At 36.4% G+C, this 24,787-nt stretch overlaps 3 protein-coding genes across 8 annotated transcripts in view; 1 reads left to right on the top strand and 2 right to left on the bottom strand.

The window, feature by feature from the left end:
- Window positions 1–2,125, bottom strand: part of yki (Transcriptional coactivator yki) — a 42,840-nt gene extending 40,715 nt beyond the window's left edge. For 3 of the 4 annotated variants that reach the window (XM_028322425.1, XM_028322426.1, XM_028322424.1), the window contains exon 1: window positions 1,512–2,125. In XM_028322425.1, the coding sequence (XP_028178226.1) occupies window positions 1,512–1,984 (473 nt within the window). In that variant the 5' untranslated portion in view covers window positions 1,985–2,125. The remainder of the gene's footprint in view (window positions 1–1,511) is intronic. The other variant, XM_028322423.1, reaches the window with a different exon arrangement.
- A 727-nt stretch (window positions 2,126–2,852) lies between these two features.
- LOC114365760 (zinc finger protein 624-like) lies at window positions 2,853–7,212 on the bottom strand. Its single transcript, XM_028322412.1, has 6 exons — window positions 6,974–7,212; window positions 6,651–6,773; window positions 5,447–6,117; window positions 5,165–5,360; window positions 4,636–4,905; window positions 2,853–3,590 (listed from the first exon to the last, which is right to left on the bottom strand). Exons 1-6 carry the CDS (start codon window positions 7,049–7,051, stop codon window positions 3,432–3,434), a joined length of 1,497 nt encoding a protein of 498 aa, XP_028178213.1. The 5' UTR covers window positions 7,052–7,212; the 3' UTR covers window positions 2,853–3,431.
- A 1,279-nt stretch (window positions 7,213–8,491) lies between these two features.
- On the top strand, window positions 8,492–22,367 carry Naprt (nicotinate phosphoribosyltransferase). Of its 3 annotated transcripts, XM_028322388.1 has the most exons (12): window positions 8,492–8,663; window positions 8,949–9,090; window positions 9,342–9,512; window positions 9,661–9,787; window positions 9,858–9,941; window positions 12,995–13,122; window positions 14,245–14,707; window positions 16,418–16,683; window positions 17,263–17,381; window positions 20,403–20,564; window positions 21,408–21,536; window positions 21,957–22,367. In XM_028322388.1, the coding sequence occupies exons 2-12, from the start codon at window positions 9,018–9,020 to the stop codon at window positions 22,032–22,034; spliced, it is 1,800 nt and encodes a 599-aa protein (XP_028178189.1). In that variant the 5' UTR covers window positions 8,492–8,663; window positions 8,949–9,017; the 3' UTR covers window positions 22,035–22,367. The 3 variants fall into 3 exon arrangements, with proteins under 3 accessions (XP_028178189.1, XP_028178188.1, XP_028178190.1); XM_028322387.1 differs by having other exon boundaries at window positions 8,492–9,090; XM_028322389.1 differs by having other exon boundaries at window positions 8,494–9,090; window positions 14,245–14,557.
- The last annotated feature ends 2,420 nt before the right edge of the window (window positions 22,368–24,787 follow it).

Below are 24,787 nucleotides of genomic sequence, written 5' to 3'. Positions count from 1 at the left end.
AGAGAGGAGTTTCGTAAATGTGACCAGGTGTGACAAGTGGTGTGGGAGAGGTTCAAGTAATCATGAAATTCGTGTTTACTGTTTTTAAGATTAACTATATGGTTCGGAAACGTGGCCTCTCACTATATGCCTTATACAGAAGCTCAAAATTGCACAGCGTCTATGGAAAGGGCTATGCGACATCGAATCAGGAATGATTAGTCGCTGACATAGCCCGACGGATTAGCAAGCTGAAGTGGAAATAAGCAGGGCAGTAAGATTCTGGAGTGGAGGCCGCGTACCGGAAAATGCAGCGTGGGACCGAAGACATCATAAAGGCAGCAGGAAGGCGGCTGAAATGGTGATGATGATAATGATGATTTTTTAGATGTCCCCTAAGATGAAGATGTTTAATTTGATTACAATGTTTCCAACAATAATTGCCCGAAGGGAATTCTGGAACAAATGGATACTTAATCTCTTTTTGGATTAATCAATGTATGAAATTCACCACAAATTCCAGCCATTGTTCATAGAAATCCCCTGGGCCAGAATAATGGAAAATCATTTTCAGGTCTTACAAGCTCTATTCATTTATAATATTTCTGTTGAAGTTTAAAACAACATTCTCAAAGATTTTGGAATCACCGTCATTTAAGACAATTAACGTTTTTGTTACTGAGCGTGTTTGCTGTACGATATTCAATCTTAGTTTGGTTAGTGACTTTCTTGAACGACGGTACTAGACCGTACCCATTCTTTATGTTAGAATAAAAGTTTATACTCTTATCTTGTTTTATCACTGCACTGACAGCAGGTAGGTGTACGATCGCGATAAGATAGCAAATGACGACAATGTGTTTTCAGAATGGAGAATGGTGATAACAAGGGTTCTCACCATTATTTCGGAACATTAAGCATACACAATCAATAGATTCAAGAGAAAGCAACACTAAAATCGTTTGCTTGTCTCTACTTTTAAAAGCGTTTACCTTTCTTTTAAGCATTAGTCTAACGTGCATAAAAGGTAAACGACGGCAGAAACCATATTGGTGCTGTGGTTATTAGTAATTTGCAATAGTACCTGTGCAGGTCGATAGCTAAGTACCTGCCTTAACGAGCCTACTTAGTACTTTGCCTGCGTAATAATAACATTCAACATACTGACATCAAGTCCAGCTAATCTAGATGCACAATCATAAGTATATAGTTTCTGCGAAACGTCTTTTGTAATTCCATACTAAAACTCTTGACCGAATATATGAGTTGTAAAGAAGTTCTATAAACTTTTTATCATATCCACGATACAAGAAGTTGAAAGCAACTTAGATTCCACTTACTTGCTATAACAGGTTTGGAAAAAACATAATTTCATACTGTAGGTAGTGCGATTCCAAAATCTCCAGTAGGATTACCTTCTCCCAAAAGAAGACTTGCAGCTTGTGTCTACATTGAACTAGATTCCTCAATGAAACCATATCAATGCAAACAAAGGAAGACATTCATATAAGAAACCAAATTCATAGACTTACTTGAGATAATAAATCTGACCCTCCGGAGTTCTCGCTTGCTCCCAACCAGCTGGAAGTGGGCCCAAATCGTCTTGAAGATGTGATCCGACATCATACGATCTGTGTTTCGCGTGTTGGTGATGAAGTGGCTGTGGTTGATTTTGCTGACCCGCGGCGTACGTCTGTTGCAAACTGGCCGGCGAGGAGTGCGCCCGAGAGTGCGACACCGGAGCGGCGCCAGTCGCGGACGACGATCCGAACGCCGAGTCAGCCGAGTTTTCTCGCGAGTGAGACACAGATGGCGACTTGGAACCGGTCGACGGCGGGTTAAAGAACGACTTTGGAAGCTGTCGCATACGAAGAGGCACCTGTAGCGGCCGTTTCGAGTCCGGCTTGAGCACAGTGTCGAACAACGACTGCAGAACCGAGTCCGAATCCTGGTCCACCCGGAGGACCAGGTTCGATTTCTGTTCACCGTCCGAGTTGAGAGCCATGGTTGCGTCGGAACGAAGAAATCTCGAAACCGACCTGGCCCACCGCAGTGACACAACACTAGCACGCGACGGGCGGGCGCGTCGCCACCCGACGTTCTCGCAGTATGGCGCTCGGTGCGCGACTGCCGACTGACGCACGCCCCGCGCCGCTGCCCACGCGCACTCCGCGACCGGTCGCCCCCCGCGCCCCCGCCCCCCCCCCCCGAGCTTACCTATCTCCTTAGCTCGCCTCGCCTTGTAGGTAGCCCGNCCACCGTGCGCCGGCCGCCAGCCGCGACCGCGCAACACACCTTTTTATTTATTTATTTATGTGTGCCGAGACACAAAGACCACCACCTTCGTTGAACTTGCGAGGCCCTACAGATCTGTACAAAGAAACACGAATAAGTTTATACACCTGTAGATACTTACCTACCAAGAACGTTAAGAACGACGATTAAGATATTATATCCGGGAACTTCCCGGGATGCGGGATTTTTAGTGATGTACCTACATCAACATAAATATGTCGTGAAATACATAATTCAATCACCTGTTTAAGTTATTTTTATTATACTCTTCTGTAGTAGGTATATGTACAATTATTTTTTATAAAACACAGTTATTACAACAATAATAAATAAATAAAGAATAATATGTTTAGCTGCAAAGTTAGACGTATATTTTCTACGTTAATCATTTTGAATTATTAAAAAAAATAACGCGAAATAACACAATTTCCAAACTAATGTTTTCTGTATTTTTTCGAGATTATTTTCTGCAATTTTATGTGGATTTTTACAGTGATGTTTATTGTTCAAATAAAATAATGATATGATTTTAAATTAAGTCAGCTACACTTATAATAAATATTATCTAAGTTATAAAAGAAAAAAACACTTAAAGCGAGAAATATTTGTATTTCTTCAAAATTACCATAATTTTAAGCATAAAATGTTACTATGTACTAACCATTAAATTCACATCAATGTTCTTAAAATTATCTTTTTTGTCACTGCATTTACTGCGCTTAATTAATTTTTAGACTTGCGACACTTGATATGAAAGTATCATATGAAATTAAAACATAAGACTTTATACTGTCAATACTGCACATTAAATAAAAGTATACATTCCACACCTACTTGTAACAAAAGTTCACTGAATGCATTTAGTGTTTATGTAATTTGTAGTCTTTAACAAGAATCCTAGAATAATCAATAAACTCAACCTAAGTTTTAACAATTCTAGTACTTTAATGCAAGCTATCCTGTTCAAAATATTGAGGCAATGAAAGTAGGTACTTGAAAATGTTTTAAAGTTATAGATTCGGAAGAAGTAATAATACTTTTATCAATTTACAGTCGACAGCACATCATACATTTTTGTTGGAAATTAGCACCTATTTATTAACACATAAGATGCCAGTATTTACCTTGATGTGCCGTCGTCGGTACACTGAAACAGTCTACTTGAGTAATATGTTCTTGGACAACAGAGCGAGCGGCCGGTCCTTCGCCGCGTGTTCCTTGTCGTGGTGTATCAGCAAACCTCTTCGAGTGACGAACTTTTCCGAGCAAAACGAACAGTGGAACGGCTTTTCTCCCGTGTGTTGAAACATATGATACTGAAAACAAAATCAAATATTACCTATAACATTTTCGCAAGGCAGCTCTGTTAAAAAGGGGGCAAAACTGTAAGGCTGGGTTGCACCATCTTAGTGGCAATAGGCAGGGCACATAGTACGCAGAACTGACGGCCAATAGGGCAGCAAGGTTCTAGAGTGGAGGCCGCGTACCGGAAAACGCAGCGTGAGACGTCCACCCGAAGAAGGTGGACCGACGACATCATAAAGGTAGCAGGAAGGCGCTGGACGCAGGCCGCTACCAAGCGGGCAACATGGAAAGCATTGGGAGAGGGCTATGTTCAGCAGTGGACGTCCTATGGCTGAGATGATGATGATGGTGCAACTCAGCCATAGAGAACTACAGACTGAAGAGAACTTCACTAGTCCTACTATGCTCGTTTATAAGCTGTTTTGAGGGTCACGTCAAATCAACTTGCTATAATATTCACAACAGAACTGGGCTTCGTTTAGATTTATATTTACCATAGACCACAGCCACGTACGTAGTAGGGTAGGTACTCGTACTTTACAGCGATGACCTTAAAAGCCGAAACGTGGAATATGACAGGAAAACTGGTTCACCACCGACTACGTCACTCTGCGAATGTGTGGAAAGGCCGCAGGACTATCTGTCGCAGAAACTATGAATGGTGGATTTTTGGTTCCACCTACCTGCTCAAAAGGGATACCTGGTAGTGGCAGAAGCTTGTGTTTTTGGCGGGATTTTTCGCGAACAATAGCCCAATGATATCAATGTATTAAATTGTTTAAATTGTTTAAATTGTTAAAAATTGTTTATTGATATCGGTGTCGGACTGGTCGACACATCGTACACTTGTACTTTACGACGCCCTTTACTCTACTATTTGCGGCTGCAGCGGCGAAGAACTTGGCGCGAGTTGCTATGCTACGTCTCCCTGGCCAGGGAGATAAAATAGGGACGTATCTTGCCGTCGACGCACCGCCCGGATTGGACTTTTCCGTGACATGAAGTTAATTTAACATTGTGTACTTACTGTAAAATTGTCTAACATTGCGTACTTACTGTAAAATTGTCTCGCTTCACGAAGCTGTGTTCGCATATCGTGCACTTGTACTTGATGACGCCCTTCACGGCTACTATTTGAGGCTGCAGCGGCGTCTTAGGTGCGAATTGTTGAGTGGTCCTTGCCATCATGCGGCGTATCTTGCCGTCGACCCGACGCCCGGGGTGCATCCGACTCCGGTGGGAGTAGCAGTTGCCGGAACTCGCGAAACTCTTGTCGCAGAACGGACACTTGTATGGTTTCGCTCCAGTGTGCTGGTTTATGTGAAACTGGAAAAAAATTGTAATTAATCAGTCAACAGCATTGATTTATAAAAAACGGTATTTGCTTCTAAACAGGGTTTGAAATTTTTACGGTTTTTTGGTCTCATTAACTATTAAATATCCAGTACTGTTTTTATGCAATGAAACTGGAAACCTATCTTTCATTACACTCATCATTGATTTTTTATTGTATTTTCCTAATATTATCCACCCAACCCAAGTATCCACATTAGTTACCTATCTCTTTGAACTCATCTTAACTGACCTTTAAATCTTGATTCCTTTTGAAGCTCTTCTTACAAAGATGGCAGTGGTACGGTCTCTCATTACTATGGGTGATGCTGTGAGTCTTCAAGTTACTGAGTGTGTTGTACGACCGGCCACACACCTTACAAGTATGGGATTTAGTCGCCGACAGGTGAACAGCTATGTGTGCAGCCAAATTTCTTTCTGTTCTAAAGCTGGAGGAAAAGAATAGAACATTTAAAAGAGAATACATAACAATGCAAGCAAAATATAATTCTTACATATTATGCTAAGAACTAACCTTCTTCCACAAAATTGACAAATTCCATTAACTCTATGAATCTTCAAATGTGTTATCAAATCACTCTTGTAATCAAAGCCTTCATCACACGTACTACACCTGAACTGAGTGTGGCACTTTTCTTCATTTATGTGAATCCAGGAATGATTTTTCAGTGCAAATTCAGAGTGAAAACTACGCTTACAAGTAACACATGGGAATGGTTTTGGCTTAGGTTCCTTTTTTGGCGGACAATAGCCATTATCATCATCATAAATTTGAGGTAGGTTTTTGTCACCTTTTTTTATTAGTTTTATTGTCACATTTTCGCTGTCTACGTCGTGCAGATGCGTAACATCTTCAAATGTGGTGCTGCTCTCATCAGCACTCGGGCAAGGTGACAATGGTTCTTCAGAATTTTGAAGTACCATGTTTGGATCGACACTTATCTCCATTTCAGTGAACTTGCTTTCATCATCAGAGCCATCATATTCCAATTTAATTCCGTTATTGATGATCCTAAAACTTTTTTCATCATTTTGGAGACTACTCACATACTGTTCTATCATTATGCTCTTTTTAAGCAATAGCACTTGGGAATTTCTGGCAGTATCAATAAAATCACACACAGTTTGTAGCTTCGTGCAACACTTAATGCAAATATTTTTTGGTAGTTTATCATCCTCATCAACCTGAAAATTATATAACTAATGTTTATATCTAAATAATATAACTTGAAGGTGACTGACTGACATAGTGATATATCAACGCACAGCCGAAATCACTGGATGGATCGGACTGAAATTTGGCATGCAGGTAGATGTTATGATGTAGGTATCCACTAAGAAAGGATTTTAAGAAACTCCACCCCTATGGGGGTAAAACGGGTTTGTCAGTAATTTAATGAAAAATGGGTCACATTTTTCTATAGATAAAGTTTGAGGAGTTGAATCCACCTTGCCAAATTTTGAAAAATAAAAAAGAGGCTGACCACAGCTGAGTTTCTTACACTTTATCTTGATTTCACTGGCTACAAATGCATTGTGTGATCATTTTATGTCTAACAAGAATTTGAAAGAGGTATTAAACAGTAAAGAAACATAATAGTCAATAATCATTTTCAAATTTTGGCACACCAAAACTTGATCAGAAGAGAGTGAAGTTAGCTAAGTATGTCTATGTAAGCCTACTTAGATCAGCATGTTAACATAGTTACATTACATACCTCAATCAAAAGATATTGGTTGAGCTTGTTTCTAAAAAGCATAGCCTCAGCTTCCTCACTAAATATCATGATTGTTGTCTCCTGCTCCTCGGCACATAGGCGGCAGGACCTCTCGAAACTTTCCTGCAGTGATGGATCCATGACTAAATTTATTATGGCATAGTTCAACCCACTGCTACAGCTACACTCTTATAAAGTATAATGTAACGATTTTTCCACTCTAATTTCCAGCTGAGTAAGACGCATGCGCGTTGTGAAATAGCGATGTCGATGAGCTTTGTATACTTCATCGCTAAGTATTGATATTTTTCCAAAAGGTATACTTGCTGGCTCCCTTTGCAGTAGGTTCGTTTTTCTGCGCGCGCAGTTTTGTTTGAACAGTGAACACACCACAGACACATTGCTCTGAATTTATTACTTGTCTATTTTATTTGACCTAACTTTAGAATGCCATTTAAAATTTAGTTCTTCATCATCTTTTGTTTTGTTTACAATAATTACAATGTTAACAACAACCGGCAGAACAACAAATGTCTCTCTCTCCTTCTCTTTCTCTCTCATTGTTTGTTGAATCGGTTTGCTCCGCTCACTCTACTGCTGAATGACCTTTTGACAGATCTGTCTGTCATCTGTTTTTTTTATTGAATCAACAAAGTGACGTTCTGTGCCCCGATTGTGCTAAATATTTTCAATTACAACGCGACTAGACGACGAACGAAAATCACAAAATCGTATCGCGGTTCGCATCTAGTTCAAACGAAATCAAAACGCAACTGCTTCTTTGTGTATAAGCTGATATAAAGCTACTTTTTCTCAAACTCGAGTCAAACGCCTTCACGAACATTTGCTGTATTTTAGTGAAAAATAAGGTTTTTGGACTTTTAACGGAAAGTGATTAAATCCGTTGTTTTGTCTTCGTTTGCGCGTGACCTTTACCGCGATTCCGAATTTGCACCTTAGCTGGAATGAAAAACGGAGCGCAACTGGAGATGAAGTGCCAATGAATTGGAGACGTTAAAAAGTAGCGTAATCGGAGCACTGAATTACGACGAGCCCTGCAGCAGACGAACTATTTTGCATCGGGGCTCGTATAAATTATTTCCCCGTGTTCCCTTAGGTTTCCATATTAACTATCCTCACGCGAACTTCTTGAGAGAATTTAACTTTTCTAACGTGTTCGCATTATTCGAGTAATTTAGTAGAGTAAGTAAACTAGTCTTTAGTAACAAAACTAATCGCTACTTACTATTAAACTGTTCGCACTGGTTGAGTACAGTTTGCAAGTAAATTAATTTAGTTATCAAAACAAAATAGAACAAAATTGACTAAACTATTCAGTAACTTAGGCTGAGTTGCACCGCCTAACTTTAACAGTCACTATAACGATAACCGGTGTATATTTTGTATGGAGTTTGACAGATTTTTGACGTTTGTTAACGTCAAAGTAAGATGGTGCCCCAGCCCCAGCCTTAGTTGACCAAATTTTTAGTGTTGTTGTTCACAGACATTACTTCTAAATTACTCGCCATTCGACTAATTCACTCGGCTAGTACGAACAAGGCTTTAATAACACAAATGTTAATGTAGTAATAACACATTAAACGTTACTAAAACATAATAAGAAAAAAAAATTTTAAACAATCTAATAAGTAAATAAGTTTGTTTTAGTTCAAGGTCGTTATACCTGTCGTCGGGCTTGGTCGGATAACCAAATGCCCAACAAGAACAACCCTATGAAACACGGAAATTTGACACTAGTGACATCTGAGTTTGACATTTGATTTGTCACTGTCATTTTCAAGAATCCCGTGCACTCTATAATCCATATCTGTGCGTGCACTAGTCGTTCGCCCATCTCTTTCTAATCTGCTCTTTTATTAAAAAGCAAGGACGAGATAGTTGCGTTAAATCAAGTTGAATTAAAATTAAAAGTATAAATAAAATATGAATAATATAAATTAACATCTTCACCGTGACGTCCGTACTGAACCGCTCATTTTAGTTTTAACGCCAGTTAGTACATACCTATAAACTTTATTTAGCAAGTTAGCTACTTTTATCACACAGTTATTGCATTTTTGATCAATGTGATGTAATATTGTGTAGTGTAAAACTTTCAGTTTGATGGGGACGCAAGAGTTTTAAAACTTTTATACACACGACCTTCAAAAGTGACCTTAAAACTTGTATAGTCAATAGAATTAAAGTGCGCATGTGTAATATTCTGTCAAATCGTGTTTGGCGCGCTGATAAGCTCAAACATACAAGCTGTTGATCGCAATGAGTTTGTTTTTTTAGTCGTTCAACAGATACCGTGCATAGTTGACGTACGTAACATAAAATAACGCGAGTTGGTCATTAACTAAAATGTCTAACCACGATTTAACCTGCAAAGTGAGAACGGCGAGACAGAATGGCATTGTGCAACCCCTACTCACTGGTATGTCTAGCAATATTTTATTTTGGAGCGAATTTTGAAATTTGTTTTTCTGATGCACTTTGAAACATCTTAACATTTGGAGCAATTCAAACTTTAACAACCTACACTAATATTTTCTTGAAAAATAAACAATTTTCAAGTGAAATTTTTTCACTATCTTTAAAAAATTGATTATTACACATCTTTAAATGCTGGGTGGATAATATTGTGCTTTGACCTTAATTACATCTTTTTTTATTTTTTGTCTGCAGACCTTTACCAAATCACTATGGCTTACGCTTATTGGAAATCTGGTAAAGTGAATGATGTTGCTGTATTTGATTTGTTTTTCCGTACCAACCCATTCCATGGAGAATTTACAATATTTGCGGGACTTGAAGAATGTTTGAAATTTCTGCATAATTTTCATTATTCAGACAGTGGTAAGATTTTAATTATATTGTTGCATTAAATCTAAAATTAATAAAAAATAAAAAAGGTTATAAGATATGTAGGTATGAAATAAAATGATATTGGTTTAATACCTATAAAATGACACTAAAAATATAATGTATCATTAATTTTTTTTAGATATAGAATATTTAATGCAAACACTGCCAGATAATATTGAGGCAGAATTCTTTGCATACTTAAAAGATTTAACATGCAAAGATGTTAAATTGAGCGCCATTGAAGAAGGTTCAGTTGTTTTTCCAAGGTAATTATTTTTTTATTTAATAAATTCTCCTATCTTGATGATTGGACTAATGGGTGTTTTAATATTTCAGAGTACCACTGTTGAGAGTAGAAGGACCGTTAATTATTACTCAATTACTGGAGACAACCCTATTGACCCTGGTTAACTTTGCTAGGTAAGTCAGGCTAGGTGACACAATAATATTCAAGGCAAAAAGTAATTGTCTGTGTAAATTAGTGATTCACAATCTTTAGTCTTTATACTGAATTTTGTAATTTTTATGGTAATAATGGTTTGGGGATAATGTGTGGAAATTGATCTAAGAGTTCTAAAGTTGATCTAATATTTTATGTATAGGTCATCTAGACTTAACTTAATAATTTATTTATATGATAAATTATATTATTTCAAATATATTTTTCGTAAATCATTAAATATTTTTTTAATAAAGGCCAGTCCAGTTTATAATAAAATTATCCAGGATTTATTAGTAATGCTTCCCTAGCAAATTATATGTATTCAGAACAAATAAAAAATATCAAGAAATTGAAATTTTATTAATTTTCATAGGGGTAAACCTTATCTTCTATAAAGTTCTTTGCTTCATCATAATTATGTCCTTAATTTAGTGATTGTCAACATCTTTATTCAATAAATTTTATCATCTTCAAAGCAGCCCTAACCCTGTTCAAATAAGAAAAAATTAAATAAATATGTAGGTACTTTCAGTAACCAGCAAAACTGTTTAACTAACTACATAATTTAAGATACATACCTACTGTGCATTTTAAATTTATCTACTTCTAAAGTTAGTTGGTAGTTACGTAGTTATGAGTACACCCTATTTAAAATTAAAACAATAAAAATTCGCTTCGTAATTTTTAAAAATCGAAATAAGAATAATTTTAAAATAAATTAAGGTCGCGGTAATTTTACGTCGTGATTTGAATGTCAACAAAATAAAATTCCACCAGAAGAATTTTACATTAATCTTTCTGAAAACGGTTACATGTCACGATTTTTAGGGTTCAGTATTTAAGGAACCATTTTTACGCTTTAAGTTCTCATGTATCACATCACCTCGTCTAATCATTCAATCAATACCTACCTACGATAGGGTGTTTAATATTACAAGCTCATAGGTACTTGTACTTCTCAGGCATAAGATATCCGCATGCCGCATGTGTATTGTTTTGTTACCATAAATAATACACTGTTTCTCACCTATGAAACGAACAAAATTACCTACGTAGTATCAGTAACCTTTTTCAAATGCATTATACAGATTTATATTATGTACTTAGTACACTAGGTGTGCCCGCGACTTCGTACGCGTGAAAATAGTTTGAATAATATTTTTGCAACATTTTTCTTTACTGCTCCACCCCTATTGGCTGTAGGGTGAAGTTATGTAAATAAAGCCTGCCTCGATAAATGGGATTTTTTAATCGGACCAGTAGTTCTTGAGATTGGCGCGTTCAAGTAAACAAACGAACTCTTCAGCTTTATAATATTAGTATAGATAGCTATATTACCCACATACTGTTATCAGTCAGGCTCCACTAGTTCAATTAATTGCTGTAGTCACCATTATCTATATTGGAATAACTTTGTATGAGATAGGATATATCTAGAAGAGCTACATTGCAATTTGCATCCGACTAAGCGTTGTTATCACTAAAAGTACTGTTTCGTTTTAATTTGAGTTGATCCAACCAACACATTGAAGAATACTACTTAAGTAATTAGACCTTGAAATTCATGATTTAAGGTCTTAATTAGTTTTCTAGATGTTATATATCTAAAGCATATCCACTGTCAATTTACGCAAAGCTCGACTTGATTAATGGTTTTACTGATAGAGAATGCCTATTGTCATGAAGTCCGCCATTTGTACATCTTCACGTGTATCATAAATGAAAATTGATTACAAAATATGGTACTTACACTATAATATTGAGGAACTTTCACAGCTTAAAACAGTGGCTCCAAAGATAAATCACCTACGTCATATTCGCATGTCTTGTACCTCCTGTTCCCTTAATAACTACACAGGGTGTCCCGTAACGAGCGTGCCAAAAATAATGCTTTAAAAAGTATCACCATTTCAGAGATATTATGATTTTTTTCATTTTTTTAATCCCTATTTTTGTGCCATCTCTTGTTGCTCTGGGTATAATTGGGCAAATCATTTTCAAGATGAATGAAAAGAAGAATAAGAGAAATATCTGCTCATTTGTACACAAGAGCAAGGCTCAAAATTGAGGATTAAGAAAAACATGAAAAAAAAATCGTATTGAAAATGGTGACACTTTAAAAAAAACATAGATGACCATCCATTAGTCTATTATCTCTTTAAGTTTGGCACGCTCTTTATGGGACAGCCTGTATACAAACCAAAATAATACTAATATTAAATTTATGTATAGCCTGACCAGGAACATAAAAACCCTGGCATAGAGGCGCGTCAATTGCATTTGATAGTGCAACACTGAGTACAGTCGTACCTGTGTTAAATTAATAGACTAACTTTATGCATCAGGATTCAGGATTACAGGCTAATTTGATATTTTCATAAATTAACGAAAATATATTATTATAAGTAACCTGGTTTAAATAAATTAAATGAAACCATCAATCGAGCTAGTTGGATTTATTTTATTATTCATCAATAATCAAATTCAGAACTTGCATATTCAACTGCAATGTCTGCTCATGAACGCTTCAAACTCGGTACTTCTTTCCCAATTCCATAAAATTCAACACTTAGAAAGTGACAAAAACTTTAAAATAGGTAGTTGAAACAAACTGCAGCTAATTTTTATAGTGGACTGTACTATACGATAAACATGTCAGTCAATTTGACAACCTTTGTCGGAAACATTATTCAATGAAAATATTGTCCGAACCCTTAGTATTTCTCTTCGACAAATACTTTAACACATTGTGAACCACTTTTCTTTCACGACTATAAAAAGATTTTAGCAATTTAATTCACAAAATCAATTGCGCACATTTAAAATAAAGTTTGTTTACACTTTGACAGCAATAGACTGACATGCAAGGTGACATGTCAATGAAGTTTTCAGTTACTGTTGCCATTAAAAGAAATTAGTACCATTAGTTTTCCGCAACATGGCGAGGGTTTTTATGTTCCTGGTCAGGCTGTATTATTAAATTTCTGAATCGATTGTATGAATTTCATACTACCTTCATCTTTTGTTGTAGCTTGATGGCGACGAATGCTGCCAGGTACAGAATGGTAGCCGGTAAGAGCGTGTCGCTGCTGGAATTTGGTTTGCGCAGGGCACAAGGTCCAGACGGCGGTCTTTCTGCTTCGAAATACGCTTATATTGGTAATTATTAGTTATACCTATCTTTTTAAAGTATTTTGGAGTTTTTAATACTTAAAGTATTTAGCCATTGTAATTTATTTACAACAAATGTTGCAAATTATGTATGTAATGTACAAGTGAGGGGTACTACTACAGAAACATATCCACAATGCTTGTTTTGTTGTAGCATTCAGTCATGCTATTAAATTAGAAAAGATCGTCTGTAAATAACAAAGGAAATATGTAACAAACAAAACATATGTTTCTTGATCTTTTAAATAATAATAAAAATAAAACTTTACTGTACACCATACACAAAACAAGAACAAAAAAGAAATACACACACACAGTATAATTTAGGTGGTCTTATCGCTATGAAGCCTTAAACCTTAAAGTAAAACATTTGAGTGTGAGAGTCTTATTTGCATAGTGACGAGCTTTTTTCTCCCCAATTGCGAATATTTGTAGTGGAACAGCGTAAATTAACTTGTTCTCGTGTTATTGATTGTATTAGCGTGTATCCGCCCCGGGGCAGGTGAAACCGATCTCTTAGTGCCTGGCACGGGCCGCCCGCCCTGTTCAAACTGCAATATAACACACCGCCGCGCCACTGACTCATAAGAAGCTCCAATAGCGAATATACTTTTATTTAATAGCTTTAATCAGGCAAGTTTTCGCGAACCTCGCCCTTGAACGCCATACCGTTAGTCATGCCTACCAAAGTTTCCAGCTCCCATCCATGCTATCAAAATTCCACGATCTACTTCAATAGCTTCACGTATCTATTGTCTACGACCTTCTTCACCGTTATATAACTTACATATTGTACGAGCGGTTCGCATGATACCGATACGTAGCTGCGACTACGGCGGACTTAGTAAAAAAGTCGTTGGCTTCTAATAAGCATTGTTGATATCATTGAACGTAATTGCTGAGCTACGTCAGCGCTCCTTATAGACGGACGGATGAATTAACATGAAGTTGTACTTGTAAATGTGACGGTATTATCACATATTATTTATCGGCCATCGAGTGATTAATATCCTATTATTCAAATTAGTACTACCTTGTTCCTTGATGGCCACATTAATTTAGTTATTGAGTCATTATTATTGTGATTTACATCGTAATGTTTATTTTCAGGTGGTTTTGACGGAACGAGTAACGTTTTAGCCGGGAAAATGTTCAATATACCCGTGAAGGGGACGCACGCCCACTCGTTCGTGACGTCATTCAGCACGCTGGACGACATACATTCCGTGCTTCTGAGACACGCCGACACACAAGAGCCTTGCAACTTGCTAGAGCTGGCCTCAGAGTGGCGCAACCGCGTGTCAGCCGTCATTGACATCTCCCCCGAGGAAGCCAGTGACGGCGAACTGGCTGCACTGATCTCGTATGCCATAGCCTTCCCAACAGGTTTCCTGGCTCTAGTGGATACGTACGATGTCAAGAGGTATAATTTTCAAGGCTTACCGTCACGGCACAGGCAGCATATGAATGGGCATTCTGGCTACAATAGCAACTGTGGATCCAATGATACTAGACTACTAAAATCACCGATACATAGTACATATGGATATAGCACGGTCGAACGCACACTGAGGTAAAGATGCAAATAGAAAACACATTGACATATTTTGGTGTCTGATAAACTTGTATTATTGTTTTGCATTGTTCATTTATATCTAAGTTATGTGGAGTTTCGATTATTAGATTGTTTTCAAAGCTGGCATGCGTCCGGTTCATACATGATACATACTCCTCATCGGGACGGGCATGAATAACTCGCATCTGGTGGGAGACATCACGATGGCACGTATCACGCTGGACTCCCGGCCGCCTAACATACTCATGGCCGTAGTACGATACAAACATTTTCTTTGGCTTTTTCAGTGAAGCGCAAACGGACAGCGCTTCATTTCCAACCGAATGTAAATAAACGAAAACACTATCGAGGAGACTTACATTTGCTTCAGTGTGACGTATTGTCCTGGACTTACGAGCAAGATTAGGGACAATCCTAGTCATTGGGCACAGTTGCATTGTATAGGGATATGCACACGTTCACAGTAAATATGTATGCATGCACATCATAAACGATCATCCACGTATTAATGGTACAGTTGTAAGATATCTTTATATGCTAGATGTAGGGTATATCTTTATAGGTATTTGTAAGTAGTTGTTTCAAATGTAGAGATTACTTCGAACGTGACATACAGGGTGTTAGGTAAATGGGTATATGAGCCGACACTAGCCCATGTTAACATGGTCATATAAATGGTATGGTGAAGTCAGAAATTTGATATCATAATTTTATTTTTTTTTAATTTTTATACAAAATAAATTGTATAAAATCCGATTTGTATGAAAATTAAAATAATTAAAATGAAGATATCAATTTTCTGACGTCACCATACCATTTATATGACCATGTTAACATGGGCTAGTGTCGGCTCATATACCCATTTACCTAACACCCTGTATACCGCGCAGATATTAGTGACATAATGCTGCATAATTGCGTTCCCATCGAGCACAGCCCGCAACAAGTAATTCGCGTAAAGCATTAAGCACGTTGCCTCTGGGACAGTTATAACTAATTACTTTGAGTAGCAATATGCCCTAACCAATTTTATTTACTTACGTTATTTGATTAAAAACTCGTAAACCGCAGTAGGTACCTATTATAATCTTACCTACCTACTTTAAACTCGTAACTTGTAATCGCAAACCGACCCGCGACGTAGTATTTCCTTTGTTTAAAAATATTTTTTAAGAACGATTCGTATGGAAAAATTAGAAAAGATTACTGTTTGAGAAAACATAGTTTTTGTAGTACTTGAATTACCTTGAAAATCCAAGTTTATACGAAAGAAAGAATACCTTAAATACATGAGACCTTTACAAACCTCTGTTTTACACACTAGCAATTGAAACTGTGGACGTCAATAAATAACTTACTTACTAGGACAACCATTAAAATATGTAGTTCAATTTTCATTACCTTCAGAGTTGACCCCAAATATTTATATTATAAAGGCTTAAATATGGTTAGTAAGGAATGTGTAGTTAGCAATTGTAATTAGAAGGATGAGTCACAAGTGCCTGATTTTAATCTGCTTAACTTGGGATCCAGTTCTCACCCACAAATGCTAGCCAGATGTCACAATTTTCGCCCTTTCATTCATAACATTATGTAGGACTCACTGCTCATCACGATTTTTATTATTTTTGCTTATATATTATTATTATATTGATGGTTAGTGCTTCTTCGATTTTATTTTTATTTAGTTGCATTTGTTTTCAACAGGAGTGGATTGCTGAACTTCTGCGCTGTGGCTTTGGCTCTAAACGACTGTGGGTATCGAGCAGTGGGCATCCGTATTGACAGCGGAGACTTGGCTTACTTGTCAGTACTGGCCCGGGAGACCTTCGAACAAATCGCTGAAGCCTTCAAACTGCCATGGTTCTCCAAACTGACCATAGTCGCGTCTAATGACATCAACGAAGAAACCATACTGAGCTTGAACGAGCAAGGCCACAAAATCGATTGTTTTGGCATTGGGACGCATTTAGGTAATGTTCTTTTTTGATAACAGCTTAATGAAACGATTGTGCACAATTCAACAACTCTATGTTTATACTGATAGTTACATTGTTGCCATATTGTTTTGATATGTTTAACTTTAGGAAAGTGTATGTCAATGAGAGTATTAACTCCGTGATTAAGACAGGGAATGACGTCAAGGCGTAAACATTAGAATAAATTTACAAAACTTTATTTTCATAAATTCAGCTAGCAACCGCTACAGTTGTAACACTAGCGTGGTATTGGTGTCTCTGACAATTTTATTCGACTTCTATTGGCACGCTAAAGAAAACTTTGCATTAGTTGGATTCTACTTTTGATAAATGCAATGCAGCATTAGATATTGTCAAAAGTTATTGTCGCATGGTGGTTTACATTCGAATTAAAATATTAGCACGATATTTGGAGTCAACATTTTAGACGGCACCTAGTTGGGAAACGAAACCGAATGCCGGTACCTATTTTGTTCGCATTAACTTCGAATTAAAATTATTAGATGCTTCTGTACTTTTTGTATGATGATTTTAACTTTTTGCAACGCTCAAGATTACAATAACTATTTTCAGTTACTTGCCAACGTCAGCCAGCATTAGGATGTGTTTACAAGCTAGTGGAAATAAATGGGCAACCACGAATCAAGCTAAGCCAAGATGTTGGAAAGGTCACAATACCAGGACACAAAGAGGTAATAACAGCTCTATTTATCTATGGAATACCTACCATCATGTAGATAACTATGCCTAATTGATTTTTTATCTTTCCCATCATTTATAAGATATTATCCATATCTATGAAATAATGCAGTATCACGAATATTCATTATGATTCATGAATATTCTGTATTAGGTACACGAGTATTCACAAATCATGACAAACACAATGTGGTTTGTTGTTCATTCTTAAATTATTGTAAAAAAAGCATTTACTCAATATTTTGATATTAAGTACGAGTCACCTGTCTGCAATTAATCATCACTACAATGACAAGAAAATAAAACATCATCCTATTATTCAATACACAGGGTCGGATTTGGAGGTCGAGGGTGATGGAATTGAATGAAGGTCACTTACTTTAACTGTGTATCAAATCATATTTAAATTACATTATTTGAATGTTTTAGATTATATTTACACTTTCATAATCTCTTTTGGTGTGTTCTAGATCTAGACCCTATGTGGTATACGCCCATTGTTACCCGACTGCGCAAGAAGGGGGGTATTTAATGTCCTGCTTGGGACTTTACACGTTCGACTTCGAATGTGTTAAACTAAATTAAATTACAATTTGCAAGTACATATTTCGATATAATGTGGCTCTCAAAGTGAAAGGCAATGTTTTGTTATACATTCATTTGCTGCGAAAAAATTCCTTAAACGTTTAATTGTGGTGCGCTTTCTTGTAGAAGTGACTGACAATAGCACATTATGTTACACCCTCCCCTAAATCCGGCCTTTTTCATTCCGTTCTTTAGAATTTTCGAAGACCAATGTAAGTTCTTGGTAGGTAGGTCTACTTGATTTATTGTAAGTACATAAAAGTTTGACGACATGTAAGTTATTTAACGATATTAGTTATTATAATAATAATACAAGATGTGACATTGAAACGAAGTTACCAAGATCTAATTAATCTCCACTTCCATAAATTAGCTTTCCGCTTTAAAAGGTTTAGTTCTAGGCCAGTGGAAGTTCAAGATGCCAAAATTAAATTTAGGCTCATATTTTAGAGCTTGTAGTAACCGTTGGCGTATTTAGGAATATTTTTTAGGTGGGGTATGACTCCTAACCACACCATGTCCAATGGATACTGAGGGATTAGTATAGTATAGATAGTTTCATCCACGAAGACGAGGGGGGGTTTGAATCAAGCAATCCGAGCGTCATTATTGTAGTGTGCGTGCGCACTCATGGATGATTTAGCGTGTACCGATAACACTCAAACATTAGCGGAAGCATGGTGGCGCGCGTCTTCGTGGATGAAACGATCTATACTATAGTATGCTCATAAGTGAGTACCTACTATCTTCGAATCGAATAGGTAGCGCAACTTGTGCAGCTTTACAATACAGACTATTACCTACTGTTCCGGCTTCAAAATAAATAAGTTAGTTATTTTTTTTATAGTCTAGACTATTTATTATGAAGATAAGCAGGTTTTAAAACACTGCATTAATAACTTACATAAATGATAACTTGTTAGATACGTAATACGTGATCTTGAACCTAATGATAAGAATGAAAACGTATCATATACTGTATAGTACAGTAGGTGGCACGTCAAGCTAAACACTGAGTTCTTATGCAGTTGAAATAGGAGCGAGTTTGCAACAAATATGGGTAGTCTGTTGTGATGTCTGTACAAGTTTTGGTGCCAAGGCTGCATACTAAAGGTAACGCCTAACACCAAATTGAAATTATGAATTCCAAAATTATTTTCGACATAATATCCAATATGATATTTAACTGGCTTGTTACGTACTTAAAGCCCATCAATGCTATCCAAATAAATATTATAGACATTTTATATATTTTCTACATTTCTTTCTCTGAGGATGCTCTTCTTGCATTCGTTTTCATAAGCTTTTGTTACTTTTTGTGATACTAAAAGTAATATTTAGTACTTATTACTTATGACGTATTTAAAACCATTTATGGTTAATGATACTAGTCTACATGTGTTTTTGTTAACTTCGCAATTATTGTTTTAGTTAAAGTACGTACCTAAAGTTTGTTTACCTTTGGTAATACAATGCAATAGATTCGAAAGTCAATGACTGTTATTGTAAGTGATTAAACTAAGACCGATTGCCAAGTCAAATTAGGTAAAAGAAGTAATGAGAGCACATCATACTTTACAGTGGTATTGAATAATCGTCCTTGTTACAACCGCTTAAGGGGCTAGTAATTAACTTGATGTGACGTTGAAATGTTTCGCGTCTGTAAGTTTTCCGCTGACTATAGGTAGGTTTTTCTTTGGATACAAAGTAATGCTATCTCACTTATCATAACTCTCATGATGATAACACAACTTTATCTGTTTAAGATGATGATAAATTACGAGTAGGTATAATTTAAAGTTACACAGCATAAATTATCCAAATTGTTGACTCTGTAATGGTACAATTATACAGCACTTATAGATATTTCAGTATAATGTGTTTAGCTCACTTTAGCTGTGTAGAGCCAAATATGGATAAACTACCTACTAGACTCTTATTCGTAAAAACTCAATCAGTTTTATCTGTTTTCATCCTAGTAAATAGACGTTATAACGGTTATCTTAGCCAGTGTTATAGCACCACAGTATAAATCTGTATGTTTTTTCGCAATTTAAGATTCATAACTAAGCTGGAGCCTGTACTTATTCATAAGAGTTAGTAGTTTTTTTTATATTAGTGCTACAGAAATGCACTTGCAATTGGAGCTAGTGGGTTACTCCAAAAGGTACCTACTGGCTAGGGAAACAGGCATTTTCCATGTTTATAGCAAGAAGTGAAGGGAAACGCAGCGAGGGACGTCCACCTACAAGGTGGACCGACGACCTGATAAAGGTAGCAGGAAGGCGCTGGATGCATGCCGCTACCAACCGTGCGATAATTATGGAAGTCATTGGGGGAGGCCTATGTTCAGCAGTGGACGTCATGTGGCTGAAATGATAATGATGATGATGATAGCAAGAAATGTACATTATAAAATATTTTTGCAGGCCTATAGATTGTTCGGCGCAGACGGTCACGCGCTCATCGATTTGCTTCAAAGGTCTTCAGAGCCGGCGCCAGGAGTTGGCCAGAAGGTGCTCTGCCGGCATCCCTTCCAGGAGTCCAAGAGGGCATACGTCATCCCCAGCAAAGTTGAACATCTGTACAAGGTGAGTGTCTGCGCATCTTTCTCAACTCGCCCTCCTGCTGCCCACATCACTACGCTCGCCGGAAGCCAGACACAACACTACAGCGGTCTGCGCGGGCAGCGGGAGGGACACTTGGACTTCCGCCCTCCCCGAATGCGCACCCTTGTTTATGTTTTCTACACGAGCGTCCAGTAAACATCATTATACAGTCCACTCTCTTTCATTTGAAGACCCCGTTTGATCCGGCTCGAAGGACTCTTTCATTTCAAGACCCCACTCAACAGTGAGTTTAGAAGTAATATCGATGCATTAGGCACCTGATTTGAAATGCTTTTGCTTTGAAAATCTCTTAATTAGGTATCAGAGTTAAGCTCATAGCAGACTTATCAACTCTGAAAGGGATCAACGCCGAATCGCCTTTCGCGAGGTGTAAATCGCGAGGCGAGGCGTTTACGTTACGATTTGTTATGTGCGTTGCAGAATGGAGTTTCATACAAAGAATACTGACCGCCTCAAGTTGATTCGGTTACGATCCCTTTCCGGTTTGATAAATGTGCGACATCCTTAAAATTGACATGAGTAGTTGGCCAAATCTATGCAACAAGCCCAAAATACATTGAGGCGGTAAGCTCTGGTAGTGAACCTACAGGAATGCGTTACAAAATCGAAATGCTCCCGGTACTGGTCCAATGTGTTTCTCACTGAGGATTGTTGAAGTTTATGATCTGTATTCAATCTGCACAGTGATATAATTTGTCTTAATTACCTAACTAATTTATATTTCATTACATTATCTTTCGTTAATATTTGTCGCTCACGATTTTTCAAGTTTCTAACATCCTAAACATTTAAATTACTTTTTAGGTGTACTGGAAGGACGGGCGTATTTGCATTCAGCCGAAGCCTCTGCTCGAGGTGCGGGAGCGGGTGCAGTCATCGCTCCGAACCCTGCGGCAGGACATCAAGAGAAACTTGAACCCCACCCCGTACAAGGTAAATTAAATTGTTACTATAAATACTCCAGCAATCTCATCTCTCAGAACGTATAAAATCAACAGAGTTATTATTTCATCATACAATTAAAGATGACTGACTACTAAAAATAACGTGCATGAATCCGGCTATAAATGGTCGTACCTACTCATCACATCATGCTACCATTTTATCACGGTGGGATTCGACCCGCAACTATAGCTGGTAATGTAGGCCGATACGTTAACTACCAGGTCAGGTCTACTAATGGTGGGTTTTTTCCAATCAAATAACAGATTTGATAAGAAAAATATAGGCCGATACGTTAACTACCAGGTCAGGTCTACTAATGGTGGATCTTTCCCAATCAAATAACAGATTTGATAAGAAAAACATAAAGCAAATGTAAATACTTTATTCAGTTTACGTTCTCCCTTCTAGGTGGCAGTCAGTGATGATCTCTACAACTTCATTCACGACCTGTGGCTTCAAAACGCGCCCATCGGAGAGCTTTCGTGAAATTAAATCTGTCGGAGAGACAGTCCAGACGAGTGATCACTCGTATCAATCATTTAAAAAGATACAAAATCATTAATCATGGAAAATGCCTAAAAATACCAAATGAAAGTGTCCCAAGGATTCATTTTGGAACGTAATAATAAGATAGATGTAAGCATTGTGCACAAACACAGTACTACTTAATTTATTTGTTGCATGTTATGTTTATTTGTTACATAGTTTATGATCTTGCCATGCAAATGTGGAACCAAAGTTTAATATAGTGTCACAATTGAAAAGCACCTGTTAATTGGCTTGTTCAGTAAATTACAATGAAAGCGGAAAAATATTTATTATATAGGAATAATATAGGAGGATAAGGAATATGTAATATTCTTGTATCTGTTACAAAGAATATAATTATAGCACTTTAGAATTAATTAATAAGATAAGATAAAGATACATTTACATTGGTACGAGGCATACGAGGTGCGATGTTTTGTTTCATCAAGTAGGTACGTTGAAATCAATGTGAATGTACTTTAACATGTTTCAAAGACAATGAACCTCGGTTTCTCATCAAGTTATCTATAAATAAACTCGAAAACAAATAAACTCGAAAACAACTGAACCATTTCAGCTATATTTTTTTCGTACGTATGTCGTTTCAGCTAGTTGCCATTGATGAGAAACCGGATTCATAATACTTACACTAAATTAATAAATTATTTGGACTAGTCAACATAGTTTTTAAAGTTTAGTCAGTTGTTGGCAGTTGCGTAATTAATTGTATAAGATATAAAGTTTCTGGCACACAGCGGGTACAAGTGCGATCATAAATTAAGCGAGATTTTCAGTCCTATTTGCGTAGGTACGCAAAATTTCTTTTACATAGTGTTTTCGTAAGCGTCTGCGAGCTAGCTATGAGCTGTCAAATCGTAAACGTGATGCGCCCACAAGAGCCTCGCTCTCATACCCGCTGTGTACCACAGGTTTAAAAATTAAAATACCTAATTGTCCTTTCTGCAGCAATAAATAGATTAACATAACTTAGTTCCATAGAACTACGTATGTACCTTTACTATTATATTTCAGTATCTACTACTTTTAAAGTTAAACGGTAAAGGACAAAGGGAAAGGCACACAAATAGTTGAGTTAAGCCATAAAGGTTGTAGGCGTAGGTTTATAGATACATAAAATGTTTGATGTCTAGTAATTCATGATCTAGCACTTATTGTAAGTTATTGATTAAATAAAGATTAAAGTTCTACCGCGGTAAGTGAATTAAATATACGTATAAAAATTAGTTACGCTAATGCTCTTTCGAGCAATTAGCTACCTAACAAATAAGTACTGCACTTTTCAAGCAATCGTAATTTTTAAGTGTTAATTGAATTATTTATATAATCAGTTTTGTTTTTTGTTAGTACTTATCGGTACTTTAAACATGTTTCCTATCTATCCTGATAGGTACCTATAACATCCTTTTTATCCATGGTAATTTCGCATTCCTTAGTATTTGAAGAAATGTAAGTAATAGAATGACCAAATACAGACCATACCAAGTAGTTTAAGATCTTTATGATAAATAGGGTTTCTGTTGTTAAATTATTATTTAGGTAAGTATATCCTATACCTATGAATGTTTTAAGTATAGGGTGGTGATATATTTTACTATTAAAATACTTTGTTAGTGCATTTAGTTGAATCACAGTGTTGGAATATTTTAGCTGTTTACAATTTTAATCATGAAGTGTATAGTGTACGCATTTCAAGTATACAGAGTGGATTTTTGAGACGGATAGGAAAGTAGAGGATTTTTGTGATATATTTTAATTTTAACAGACTGAAATAAAAATATAAAATATAATGAAGATAAATTATTTTAAATAATTTTCCTATAGAATGCAAGTTTACAATCTCTAAAAGTCCGGATGTTTTCTTTTACTTGCATCTAAACCGTTTGTATTTGCCCTTATAGTCCCATAACAAAAATCCACTATGTGCGCATAGGTTGTTTTAACCGTAATGTATAAAACTGATAATTTTCTATTAGTTCTACTTTCCCAAACATAATTTATTTTTAAGTAAGTCGACGTCTGTTACAAAGACTAAAGCGCATTGTCCACCTAATAGAAAGAACAAATATGTATAAGGTTTTAAAATTCGTTGACGCACGTTACAAGTGCGATTATAGTAATTTTAATATATATTTATTTTTATAGATAACATATTTTATACAAAATCTGGAAAAGGTCGAATCAATCAGGCTTAGCGAAAATGTCTACCTCTTATAAAATGTATCTATAGATATTTTATTCACTCTGTTTTATCGAAGGGAATTTATTGTACTTTCGTGGGAAAACCACAAATTGTTTGTTTAAATACACATAACAACGAATATGAAATGTTTTAATATCAATACGAAGACATCATTTGTTTTGCATTATAACATAACTACAAAGGCACATTTTTTTTAAATACATAACTTATGTTTTTCTTAATGTTTGAGACTAGAAAATTAGGGAGCTCAAATCCCTCTTATTACAAAAAATTGAGTAAATAGTACTATATTTTTTCTTATTAATGCAATTTCTCCTTTCTTATTGCAATTTCTTGTTAATTTCTTATTTTTACACTTTTATAATTATAGTTTGCAGGACTTCAGTTTTCGTTTCACTGTATAATTATTTTTAAGCTTCTCGAAATCATTCGAATTTCTTTGTATTTTATTCCTTAAATTTATATAAAGTTTGTACGGGTTACAAGATTT

The sequence above is a fragment of the Ostrinia furnacalis genome, unplaced genomic scaffold, assembly GCF_004193835.3.
Source record: "Ostrinia furnacalis isolate ACB-3 unplaced genomic scaffold, ASM419383v2 OfSCF7642, whole genome shotgun sequence".
Taxonomy (NCBI): domain Eukaryota; kingdom Metazoa; phylum Arthropoda; class Insecta; order Lepidoptera; family Crambidae; genus Ostrinia; species Ostrinia furnacalis.
Note: the sequence above shows the minus strand (reverse complement) of the source record. Positions and strands in the feature narration are given on the sequence as shown.